The 13,228-nt window shown below is 37.7% G+C and overlaps 1 protein-coding gene across 13 annotated transcripts in view; it reads left to right on the top strand.

Moving 5' to 3' along the window:
• DST (dystonin) overlaps positions 1-13,228 on the top strand; it is a 690,079-nt gene that overhangs the window by 628,922 nt on the left and 47,929 nt on the right. For all 13 annotated transcript variants that reach the window (XM_073626702.1, XM_073626693.1, XM_073626691.1 and 10 more), the window contains 10 exons: positions 191-313; positions 3,755-3,856; positions 4,303-4,404; positions 4,580-4,753; positions 5,056-5,211; positions 6,645-6,842; positions 8,832-8,960; positions 10,993-11,163; positions 12,064-12,219; positions 12,949-13,155. In XM_073626702.1, coding sequence (XP_073482803.1) covers positions 191-313; positions 3,755-3,856; positions 4,303-4,404; positions 4,580-4,753; positions 5,056-5,211; positions 6,645-6,842; positions 8,832-8,960; positions 10,993-11,163; positions 12,064-12,219; positions 12,949-13,155 — 1,518 coding nt within the window. The remainder of the gene's footprint in view (positions 1-190; positions 314-3,754; positions 3,857-4,302; positions 4,405-4,579; positions 4,754-5,055; positions 5,212-6,644; positions 6,843-8,831; positions 8,961-10,992; positions 11,164-12,063; positions 12,220-12,948; positions 13,156-13,228) is intronic.

Below are 13,228 nucleotides of genomic sequence, written 5' to 3'. Positions count from 1 at the left end.
GTGTATTTATGTGATAATCTTCTCAATTTTTTTCTATGGTTGTTCAGTACATTTACACTACATATACTCGTCTTGACAACAGTGTCAGCAAAGCTGAAAATATTATAGGCATTTTTTCCCATGTATTTGTTAGATGATTATTAAGATGTTAGCGTATTGTTGAAGCTTTACAGTAACATTTTATTTTTAGGCTATAAAAGAAGAAATTGATGGCCTGCAAGAAGAGTTGGACCTTGTGTTTTCTCTTGGGTCAGAGTTAATATCTGGATGTGGAGAACCTGACAAACCTGTTGTGAATAAAAGTATTGATGAGGTATTGTCTAGTTTACATGTTGAGGTTTTTATATGTAAACACTGTTGCAATTATGGATGAGATTTGTCTTTAGTAGATTCCAATGCATTTTTCTATAGTTTTGCCTAAGAAAAATTTCAGTGTAATGCCCTGTAGTCAGGCCAAGGTGAATTTTCCTGATGTTTTACTGAAGGTAAAATACATTTTACAAAAATGTCTCCCCTTCTTCCTCTTAATATGTACTATATCAATTGTAAACACCACTCATTGGTGCAGGTAGCTGACTAGAACAGTGATTCTAATCCGTAATGAGACCAGAACCCAATGAATAGTTCCCAAACCTTCCATGGTACAATAGTAAAAAAGATTATACTTAAATAATTGGTAGGAAATCCAAAATATGTTTTTAAATGTATAATGGGGATTAATAAGTCAAAAATATTACTAGTTTCTGTAATTTAAACAGACACAATGAAAAACATACTGTATTTAAATCAATATTTTTCACATTCACACTGTCTTTTTCTTTCAGTCTTTCTCTCCCTCTCATCTATTTTATCTAACTCTTTTTTCATTCAATCTCTCCTGCTTTTGCCCTCGCCATTCCTTTTACTCTTCTCTCTCAATCTCTCTCTCTCTCTCTCTCTCTCTCTCTCTCTCTCTCTCTCTCTCTCTCTCTCCTTCCCTGTTCCTTTCTTCTTCACTGTTGGTCTTTCCATCTACCCCTTTGCTCATACACGAGTGATAGGTTTCAGCTGCTCAGCCTGGCTATTAAGGAATCCAGTATTATTATTATAATTATTATTATACAGGATTTATATAGCACCAACAGCTAACCACTTACTGTGCTGCTTGTATAATGCTAACTTGTATTTCCACATCATCAGCAATGTTTACAGACTGCCTTTTGGGCACTGCTTTCTTTACTTCTCTGGAAGTCCATCTTCCGCACAGTCTTACCCCACCATTTGCTCCCATACAGCACCCCTTTTTCATGGGGTGAGAGCAGTAGCTGCCTTTTTCTTTCATACTGCACACTACAAGTCACACTCAACCAGGGTCCCTTAAAGGGGTTGTAAACCCTCGTATTTTTTCACCTTATTGCACCCTATGCAATAAGGCGAAAAAACTTCTGACAGTGACCGCCCCAGTCCCCCGTTTTATTCACCTGAGCCCTTCGTTCCCTTGGCGGAGACGCCCTGTACTCTCTGCCCCGGGTTCTCTGCTCTTGATTGGATAGATTGATAGCAGCGCAGCCATTGGCTCCCACTGCTGTCAATCAAATTCAATGACCGGGGGTGCTGGGCCGAGTCCTGCATTCTGCGTCTATGGACACAAATGGTGGGCTCAGGAGTGCGCCCACAAGGTAACCCCCCAGGAGAGCGCTTCTCCTTATATGATGCGGGGAGGAGCTGATAGCGCCCACCGGGGGATCCCAGAAGAGGATGATCGGGGCCACTCTGTGCAAAACAAACTGCACAGTGAAGGTAAGTATGACATGTTTGTTATTTAAAAAAAAAAAAAAAGAGCCTTTACAATCACTTTAACCAGCATATTCCAAACAGCCATTCAACATATGAAAAATCTTATTCAATAGGATGTGAGGTGAGCCCTGCCAATGATATTTTTTTGGGAAGTAACAGCTGTTTAACCCCATGGCAGGACAAAAAGAAAGATCTACTCTTTCCCATGATGTATAGAAGCAGCTGCTTCCATCCACTGAATGAACCATTAAAGTGTAAAAACGCTTTTGCAGCTTGTATGGAAGCTGTGGAAGTGCCAGTTTAGTCAAGAAAATATTCGAATAGACTGATGTAAGTGCATTCATTCGTTTCATCTAATAGAAATTGAATAACTATCTAAACAATATATACCATGTTTCACAGTTGTAGAGTTAATTATAATGTTAATTGTAATTTATATTGCTAAGTAATTTAGCCGCTTAATGACAATTATTCTATTAGAAGGACATTAATATATATATGTTTCAGGAACCATTAACCAGGCGGAGACAGAAAATTCAGTTAAAATCACACCTTTAATAAAATAGCAAAAAATAACAGTTCAGGAACATAGTCAAAAACTGAAGCCATGGTTTGGATGCCAGAGCGGGTAATTAGACGAGCCGGGCTCAGGAAGCCAGAAGTCAGCATAGTAAGGAGCAGAACCAGGAACAGGTATTGGAAAAGAAGTCAGGCAGGCCAAGTCATACACAAGAACACACTGGAGATCATAGACCACGCAAGGGCATGGAGGAAATGTGCAAAGCTATTTATAGCCAAAAGGGGCTGGCTGTAGGATGGACTAATGAGGCATGCAATGGTAACCAGGTGAGTCACTGTGGAAACAACGTAATTAACCAACAGCTGATCAGCCATTGTGCACTATAAATAGCAGGAGCCCAGCCCTGGTAATATGTTTCTATATACATAGGGTAATTTCAACTGGTGGATAAAATCATCCATGTTCAGCTACTAGATATTCTAAGTGCAGTGCTCATACCCTATCACTAGCAGCCTCATAGTATAGTATAGTATATACTATTTATCTGAACCAAAGGCTGTTTACAGGCAACAGTAGCTCTCAGGAAGGGGGAAGGACTACTGGTAGGACTGGATATTTACTTCTCAATAGATTACTTTGCTCCGTAATATATATATATTTATAAAATATGCTCCCCATTGAGATATAATCATTTGTGTTGTACGCAGGTTGAAGTTCACTATCAGATTGATCACTTCCAAGTGTCCATCCAACCACTGTGTAATGTTTTTGACCAACTTGTGTGACATAATTGGAACATGAGGCGTTACCACTGTGGAGATCATCTTGTAGACATTGGGTTTATTAATAAGATGCAGGAGAATCTAGGCACATTTGTTTTACCTAAGTTACCCCATTTCTCTGGCTGTTCAAGCTGCATATGTGTTTTTTGTATAAATTCATGCTCATTCCCCTGAGTGATTGCTGAAATATATGGTGGAATGAAGTGGTGACATCATATATCCAGGATTTGAGCTAATCACTTTCAAGCGTTATATGACTTCTCATTCTGAGGGTCATATCGTTCTTGTAAGCTTTTGATCTAGGCACTATGTGAGAGTACTGAGTGTGTTTTTTTTTTCACTTGAAGGAGTTTTCTACGCTATTATGTGGAGATTTATATGAAGATTTTTTTTCACATATACTTCACGGTGAAGTTCTTTAGTTTGCCTAGAAATTTTATTACAGGTACACCTACTGGACTAATATTAGTTCTGGCTTGTTTTTTGTTTTACGAGCGCTGCACTTCAGTTTGGTTTATAGACAATTATGAACTGCTCTATGGCTTTGGTGAGCAGTGGTGAAAACCCTGCAGGCATGTGTGTGATGAATATGTGGCATATATATTTATATATTAACCCCATAATATAATGCAAATTCATATAATGCTTGATTTATTCAAAACATTTTTATTTCTAGCTGAATTCTGCATGGGACGCACTTTATAAAACATGGAAAGAGAGAGTAGACAAACTGGATGAAGCAATGAAGGCTGCTGTACAGTACCAGGATGGGCTGCAGGTACATTTATGTGTATTGATTATTTTGTCAATACTGAGGAAAGCTAAATAATAACTGATAACTTGTGCCCTTTCATAAATTATTCTATTGTAGTTTACACAGTATATTTTATATTTTTTACCAGGTTATGTTGTAGTTATCCATTCACTGTACATTACAACTGCTATAAATGATATACATAAAAGAACAGCAGTTTTTTATAACTTTTAAATTAGCAAAACATGGTGCTAAACAGAAGGCTAACACAATACATTTAAATAGAATAATAATCCTCAAATGTTATCACTTGTTGTTAATAAATTGTTTATTTCCTCAATGACTTACTTGGAGCAGTATTCTTTATTACTGCTCTAATGTTCACAAGAACCTAATACATCATAAGTGCAAAGCATTGTTAGGGTGATCGATACAGCATGTCAGTAAAGTTTTGTTTTATGTACTTATAGGCACTGTTTGACTGGGTGGATATTGCTACAGGGAGAATGTCTATAATGTCACCTATCGGAACAGACCTAGACATGGTGAAGCAGCAAATAGTTGAACTTAAGGTATGACAAAAAAAAATTGTTATTACGTAATTTTTTTTTTATAGTTGAGAAATCCCTATTGATTCATTTGTAAATGTTACAGGATGCAGTCCATTGAATATAATTCTGACTCTGATAGTCTCAGCTCTGTGAACAGCACTGTGAACTGTCTGTTTCTCTTTTCTCCCTGCTGCAGCAATTTAAGACAGGGGCGTATCAACAACAAATAGAACTGGAAAGGCTGAATCACCAGAAAGAGTTATTACAGAAGAAGGTGACAGATGAGAATGATAAGCAAGCTGTTGAAGATTCCTTCAAAGAACTGAAAAGTTTATGGCAAACCTTAGAGGATAAAATTATCAACAGACAGGTAAAATACAAATGATGTTTGTTGATTAATTAGGTGAAGAGTATATATGACCACAGCAAAATCTGTTTCATGAAAACATAAATAGTAAAAGGTTAAGCTTTTCTTTCTTGGGATATTGGCACAATTTCTTAAATATCTCAGACACTAGAACATAAACTGTTCACATAGCTGATTTACCTGATATATGTAAATTGAGGCTTTACTAAACAATCCATGTATAATATACAAATATACAACATATACGTGTTTTGAAATGATTGTTAAATGTACAGTAAGTCTTTTTTTTTTCCTCCTTCCATCAGCACAAACTAGAAGCTGCCCTCTTAGCTTTAGGTCCATTCCAGCATGCTCTAGATGAATTGCTAACATGGATGACTCATACAGAGGGACTTCTCAATGAACAGAAACCCATTGGGGGAGATCCGAAGACTATTGAGGTTGAACTTGCCAAACACCACGTGAGTAGTCCTAACACAAAGAAATTTGTAGCCACTTCAGGTAGTTGATTTTATATTGTAACAAGATGAATTCCATGTGTAGTAAAACCATTAGCAGTCATAGTACTGACCATTCTGTACAAATTGAGGGTCCTTGAGTACCCAGTTTAGAGTTGATAAGACCTGGTTCTTTCCACTGTGTCATAGGGCGAGCCATAAATAAAACAACATACTAATCATTCACTCAACTCTAAAGAGAGTGAAAGCATCATACATCATCAGTTTGTTGCACTAGAGGATGTATGCAAAGCTTTTTTTTAAATGGAGTTTGATATTTAACAAGGCTTGGACTTTGGAGTGCCACACACTTGCAAAGAAACTTAATTTAAAAAACCTTAGCAACAGTGTGGTACACCCTGCTCCTCTTTTTTCCCTGAATCTCTCTGGCTGTATTTACCTGGAAAAAGAGCTGCTTCTGTGATACTGAAGGAATCCTGGCTGTCAAAATGATGGGATTTGTTAGTATCACAGAAGCAGCTCTTTCTACTTCTGTGTATCTTGACAGTAACAGAACACAGTCTGCAGTGTCTAGAAGATTTTTGATGTAGCAACATTGTTTTGCTATATTGTAAATACTATGGTTCATTCATAGCAGATCAAAGGGACGATCGGCATGTGATGTCAGCTAAAGAAATGTGCGTAAAAATGCCAATGTCTATTTAACTAATGCAAACTGACTCACCCTCCTCCCACCATAGACATCTTGTGCTGCAGCAGTTCCATCATTCTCACCTAGGAGAAAATAACATTTGCCCCCCCCAGGTTCTGTGAGCGTGGCAATGTGCCACAGGGCTTTGGGTCCCGACAGGACCCTGCGGCACATATGCACCCATGTGGGTTTCCAGCATGTGCGTAAAGACCTTTGCCGTGTCTGCGCATGCACACTGGTGGTTTTTGCCTCAGGGCTCTGCCAGGGCCAGATTATCAAGGATGATTGTGCGGGGGGGGGGGGTCAAAACTATAGAGGACTAAAGTTCCTATTTAATATTTTAGTGTCTAATTTAAAATAACTGCACAATATCAGAAATTTTTATTTCAATTGAAATGAATTCTGCCATGCTTTGTACTAAAACGTTGGGTTTATTGTCATTATAGACTGAACAAACTATAGAATAAACTATGCAAAACAAGTTTTTGCAAGACATTATTGCCAGCAGAAAGCCTTGATTGCACCAAAAGAAAGATATATTATTGCTTTATTTTAAGTAATGACAAAGTTATCACTGAATCAATAGACCCATAGCTAAAATGCAAACATTGCAGTGGTCTACAGTAAATAGGGTATACAGGTGTGATGGCTGGAGTGGTTAAGTTAAATGTATACATTTATAATTTTTTTCCTATATAATAAAACAGTGTACATTCTAACAAAGCCATTTTGTTTATTATTATAGGTGCTACAAAATGACGTTCTGGCACACAAGTCTAGTGTAGAAACGGTCCAGAAAGCAGGAAACGACCTGATAGAGTCCAGTGCTGGAGAAGAGGCCCGCAGTCTGCACAGCAGGTTAGAGGCACTAAGCCAGCGTTGGCAAAATGTCACGGATAAAACAGAGCAGAGGAGAAAGCAACTTGACAATGCACTTCTCCAGGTAAGTGAAAGATTACCAACGGATTACTCAATGATTCAAGCATGTTTTTTTATCAATACTTGAAACATCTTTGTGAAAGTGCAGAACCTACAATGCTTTCTGAAAACAATAACAATGTGAATTCTAACATGATGTTAACAGGGTGTAGTATGCATCATATAATAGAACTATGTTCGATGAAAGTATCTCTCTTAATATAGTGTACCGTATTGTGTGTATTATAAAACAAGATCACTTACAAATAAAAAGAATGGGATGTGGGCATACATCTGATCACTTATTTGTTTGATATCCTATTAAAAGAGAAGTATAGCCAAAGCTAATTTGGCTGTACTTCTCCTATGGATCACAGGAGTACAGTTCGTTTTGCACTCCTGTGACCTGCTTTCAGCCGAGAGTGGGCTGAAGTCCGCTCTCTGCTGACGTCACAGAAGTCGGTCCAGGCTCCGCATCATCGCGACCACGAAATCAGGATTCACTAGATCCCTGGATCAACACCCAGCTCAGCCTCTCGGTGAGCCACTGAGAGCCTGAGCCGGCTGCCCCCTCCTCAGCCCAGCACTCCAGTGAGCGAGGAGGGGGCAGAGCAGAGAGCTGTGACTGACAGTCAGTAGCTCTCTGCTCCCAGGTCTGTGAGAGCTCTCAGTGCTAGAGGCCTCGGGGGATGCCAACGGACCGAAGCTGCATCCACCTAGGTTAAGTATGATTCTTAAAAAAAACATACTTCTCTTTTAAGCTCTTTTTTTTTGTGTCATTTAATTAATTTAAATAAATGTGCTGAAATGTAAATCTCAATTAGTGGAAAGCAAATGTTCTAGTGCATATACAACATTTTCATGGTGATATACATATTTCAACGTTGTTGGTAAAAGTAGAAATAAAGTCACCATTTTTATCAGGCTGTTTGATATTAAATGCAGATGCTATGAGAATGAAAGGTGTGGAGTGGGGCAAAATTGTCCCCACCCCCACATCTATGGGACTGTGGCAGACTAAAAAGAAAATTCTAGAGGTTTAATTGGTTGCTGAAATTTTAAAATGGCTGGAGCGCTTGCTGTTACCTATAAAAAGAAAAAGATGCATCACAGGAGATGCAGTCAGCAAGGAGCGGAAGAAAAAGGCACATAATATATAATATATAATATAACGTATATATAAAATAAATATTTTGTTGATTTAAGCTTTCAATAAAAAAATGTTTAAACTTATAATAAAAGGCAGCGGGCCTATTAATCCACAAGTGTGAGTCCAGTTGTTTTTTATTTCAATTCATTAAATATTGTTATTTGTTTTTCTTATGGTCCCATTTTCTGTGAAGTCCAGAGTTGCTTTTAAATAATTTTCTTCTTTTGAAGGTCAGGCTTGCCTTAGAAGAGAAAAAAGTTACCCACTCTACTACCTTTTTAAATCAAACACTATGAGGTTGATTTACTAAAACTGGAAAGTGCAACATCTGGTGCAGCTCTGCATAGAAATCAATCAGGTTCCAGTTTTTCTTTTTCATCAAAGCTCGATTGAACAACCTGAAGTTATAAGCTGATTGGCTACCATAAACAGCTGCACCAGATTTTACACTCTCCACTTTTAGTTAATCAAACCCTACACTTATATATCGAATTAATATGCAAATATTGAACATTTCCCATACTACATTATTTTAGTGTTCTTATATTCTGTCCAGTACACTAAAAACATTGCTTGTCCTTTTGTTATATTATAATTAAACAGAACCTATATATATATATAGTTACTTTATTAAAATGAAGTTATTAAAAACAGTACCAAGGAAGTGCTTTGTCCCTATACGTTTTATTATGTTTATATAGTGCCTAGTTACTCCAAACAAAATCCAGGAAACAATAAGAAATCATATATTATACTATTTCAAAATGCTGCTGCATATAACTACTGACTAAGCAGTTATGCACTGCGCAGTGTTAGGATGTTGACATTTGTTTAACATTTAGTTATCTGTTCCCTGAAAAACAGGCTCAGGGTTTCCACAGCGAGATTGAAGAAATGCATCAATGGCTGACAGAGACTGAACGTCATTTACTGGCTTCCAAAGCTGTTGGAGGATTACCAGAAACAGCGAGAGAGCAACTCAACACTCATCTGGTAAGAATCTGCAGACATGGCTCCAGTTTGGCCAGGTTGTCCTGTCTGCCTTGTAGGCAAGGACATCAGTGATCATATTTTGTTCTTGAAATAAAGTTCTAAATTTGTCTAGTAGTATTGTATGATTTTTTGGCTTTTTCAGAAAATTTACATATAAAGTACAGGAAAGGCACATGTGAAAAAATACCCTTAGCAATTTGGATTTGAGGGGGTATTAACATCACAAAAGGTCCTGTCTATGATGATAGCGTTGAGTGTCATATGTGTCAGATGTTAATCAGTGAAAAGAACACAGAGTTGTACTCTGTAAAATCTAAACAATTTGGACCCTATCCTGTAACACTTTTTGCCATATATAAACAACTGCAGTTAAGTGTGTTTCCAGAGCTGAATACTGGCCGAAATCAGTTGGTACAGTAGAAACTGTGGTGTGGTCCCACTGTCAGAACACAATAGCACAGCAGGGGAGATTGCTGTACTAACACCACTTGTGTTAGTACAGCAATCTGTCCATTTTATTTCATTCAGCCCACTGGGTTGAGCACAAAGAAACTCATTGTGTGTACCATGCTTTAATGATCTGATAACTTTAAAAGTAATTGGCTGTTCCCATTGTTTTATTTTAAAGACTAAAGCTGGCCATACATAGATTGAAATTCGCCCGGTTCAACAGGGACTGGTCGGATTTTGATCCATGTATGGGCACCCCGGTTATACACAAGTACAACCAGCCTGTCAAGTATTACCCAAACAATTAGTGTTGCCGACTATTGTCGGCAACACTAATCACTATGTTCTGCAGGCAGGGAAGGCTCACTGCTAGCAGAACACAATAGTGCTGCAGGAGGGATTGGAAGTCAGTGTTGATGGGGGAATCAAGCAATTGTCTTATGCAAACCGCATAATCTATGGCCTGCCTAACTTGAGCCAAAAATGTTTTTTTGAGCTTTGGATGGATTTGAGAAGAGTACAGTCCAGTTACATTTCAGTTGCTTTTTGTGACCATGGTGGGGAGATTTTTTTTATCTTCTTGTCCCAGCAGGATAGAAAATAATTGAAGTGTGAAGCAGATTTTTCTAGGACAAAAAATAATACCTGATGGGTTCTAACTAACCCTTTCTCATTGCACTGAAAAAAGTGTGAGGTTGCACCCTGTGTGCCCACTGGAGGGATCTCCCATCATTTCCTGTCCCGACAGGAAATCTCCCAAGCAGGGACATAGACAACAAATAACAAGCTTACAGAATTTCTCTTACCTCTCCAAAATAGTAAAAAATAAGTTTTGGCTATAGTTGGGCTTTAATTCTTAGAAATAAGCAGGTGCACCATATAAAGGTCAATGAAGAGCTTTTCTGACTTGTTACGCTATTGAGTGGATGTGAAAATTATATGCAAAACATCTTCAAAAGGGTCTGACTATTCCAGATCCCAGCATGTATAGGTTCCTCTTTTATAACTTTTATTAATGTTATTAAAAAATGTAAATAATATGGTAAAAAAAAGTAAAAGACTGTAATATATTGCAGCTTGCCAGTCCTTAGACGTGGTGGCTGTATTTATTTACATTTTTTCAGGTTAAGTACATTTTCTTTTTCGGCATCATTTTCTGCAAGTACAGAAAAATACCTGTTGATCCTGCCAGAAATCCAGGTTTGTGGTCGAGCCATGCTGTGTGTGTCTATAGATTCACAGCCTGACTTAGGAGCATGCCCACAGGAAGGACCCCTCAACAGCCAGCTTGCTGAGGGGGCACTCAGAGAGGAGGAGCCAATAAGCGCCATCGGGAGACTGCAGAAGCGGAGGTAAGGGGCTGCTCTGTACAGTACCATAGCACAGAGCAGGTAAGCATAACATGTTTTTTATTTTATTGTAAAATAAATATAAGCTTTCCAACCATTTTAATTTCCCTTCATCGGTCATCGACCTGAACATCATGTTCATCATTTGTAAAGTATATCTGTTTCAACCAACTTCTGACGTGCTAACACATTGTAATGAAGCATTATAAAAATGGTATTTGCATATCTTTTAGGAACTATGTGCTATGTTTGAAGTAAAGGAAGAGGTCTACAAAAACATCATGCTTAAAAGCCAGCAACTTTTGCAAAAAAGTTCAGATGACCCTGAAGCAAATATGGATCAAGACATAAACAACCTAAAAGAGAAATGGGAATCAGTAGAAACAAAACTCAGTGAGCAAAAAGTAAGTATTGAAGGCTTTAATTAGGTAAACGCCAGTGCAATATTTGGTTGTAATAATGTGCTGTAGACAAGAAAAGTCAGCTTTTCAGCTCTGATAACATAGTAATGACCTCAACACAATAGGATCTAGTATTGAACATACAAAATTTATATTGTATGAATAACAACATTAGCCTATTTAAATCATATTTGAGAGTTGTTCTCTGTGCCTGCTGATTTGTTTTTTGTTTTTTTTTACTGCCACCTGATATTTTTTGTAATTGTTTTAACATCCACTGTACTATAATGTAGGATCCGAGCTGAAGTTTTGGTATGCTTATTTTTGCATAGTTGCATGGACCAATACAAATCATTCCCTAATTGAACGAGGTAGAGATCCTGACATCACTGCTGCGCTTCTCCACCTCGACCAATCAGAGAATGCTTTACATTCATTGAGAAAGTGTCCTCTAAATAGCATCTGTGCTGAGCAAGCAACCTCCTGTGTTCACTAAGCAGCCATGCAGCCGCTCAGAACATAGGTGCGATCACTGTAGTAGCGAAGCTTACTACATTCATTTTCAACTTCAACGGGCATCTTCCAGGGATGACACATGCATACTTACCTTGGTCCAAGCTGGACAAATGTTGCTATGCAGCAATACGCATTCCCACCTTTTTTTGAGCCTTGAATATTACACATTGAGCCTTAAATATTACACATAATCTCTTAATTAATTACCAAGGTTGTAAAGGATTTTTATATTTATGTAATTTCCAGGCTGTTATTTTTGCTAAAAAAGAATAGTAAAATGTGACCAGGACTACCTCAGTAATACAAACCTCAAACACTAATTACATGAATAGGCATATCAAGCTGAATGAGTCTGGTATCATTCTCAACTTTTGTGTTTGCATTTAGGCAAAACTCGAGGAAGCACTAAATGTGGCAACGGGATTTCACAATTCTCTTCAAGACTTTATTAATTGGTTAACTCAAGCAGAGCAGACGCTAACTATGGCTTCTCCTCCAAGTCTTGTTTTGGATACAGTATTATTTCAGATTGATGAACATAAGGTGTGTATGAAAACTAAATGTATGATTCCTCTCATGGAGTTCTTATAGATTTAACCTGCAGTCCATGCTGTTGTTTTGAGTTAAGGAATGTCCTTTGAGATAGATTTTTGTGGGTCATAGACGTGATTGGATCACGCGGCTTAAGCTTACGTAGGCAAAATCTGTACTGAACAAACTCTTAAGTATTTCCAAATCGTGTAATGTCCGGGATATTGTTTCATGTACCATATATAGGGTATATTTTTTTAAGGATTAGTTTTAAAATGACACGGACACTTCTTGAGCATTCTGTGCCCTTCTGTTCAAAAACATACATTTGGAGCACATCTAACATTAAATGAGTTTAGGAGGATGGCGGGAGAAACACAAGACAGTGGTCATTAATTTTCCTAAAAGCTGTAGATACTGTGTATAAGCTGGAACTTATATATCTTGCAAAGTAATTTTAGGTTTTGTAGTAGTTATCTAAAGCATGCCAATCCTTCTTTGCACCTGCGATTGAGAAAGCACATTGGATTAGTTTGATAAATACAAACCAAAGATCAATGTCACATTCACATTGCTTTGTGCTGTAGCAAAGCTCTATAATGCTTCCTCTTAGTGGTTACTCAGCTTGTTGAGTAACCACTAAGGAGAGTTAGTTGAAAATGTACAAAAGCCCATGCATATTGCTAATTGTTTTGGTGGCTTACTGCATAAGTAAAGTAAATGCCTTTGTATTTGGTTTAGGTGTTTGTTACTGAAGTTAATTCACACAGAGATCAGATCATGGAGCTGGATAAAACTGGAACCCATTTAAAATATTTCAGCCGAAAAGAGGATGTAGTATTAATCAAGAATTTACTGATCAGTGTACAGAGCAGATGGGAAAATGTTGTCCAGCGCTCAATAGAAAGAGGACGAGCATTAGATGATGCCCGAAAACAATCCAAACAGGTACCGTATTGAGATTTGAGTCTGTTACTTTGCTCTCCCATTTTAGTTGTTCTGTAAGAAAAGATGTTTTGCA

Source organism: Aquarana catesbeiana, linkage group LG04 (assembly GCF_042186555.1).
Source record: "Aquarana catesbeiana isolate 2022-GZ linkage group LG04, ASM4218655v1, whole genome shotgun sequence".
Taxonomy (NCBI): domain Eukaryota; kingdom Metazoa; phylum Chordata; class Amphibia; order Anura; family Ranidae; genus Aquarana; species Aquarana catesbeiana.
The sequence above is the reverse complement of the archived record's forward strand: the minus strand, read 5'-3'. Positions and strand labels throughout refer to the sequence as shown.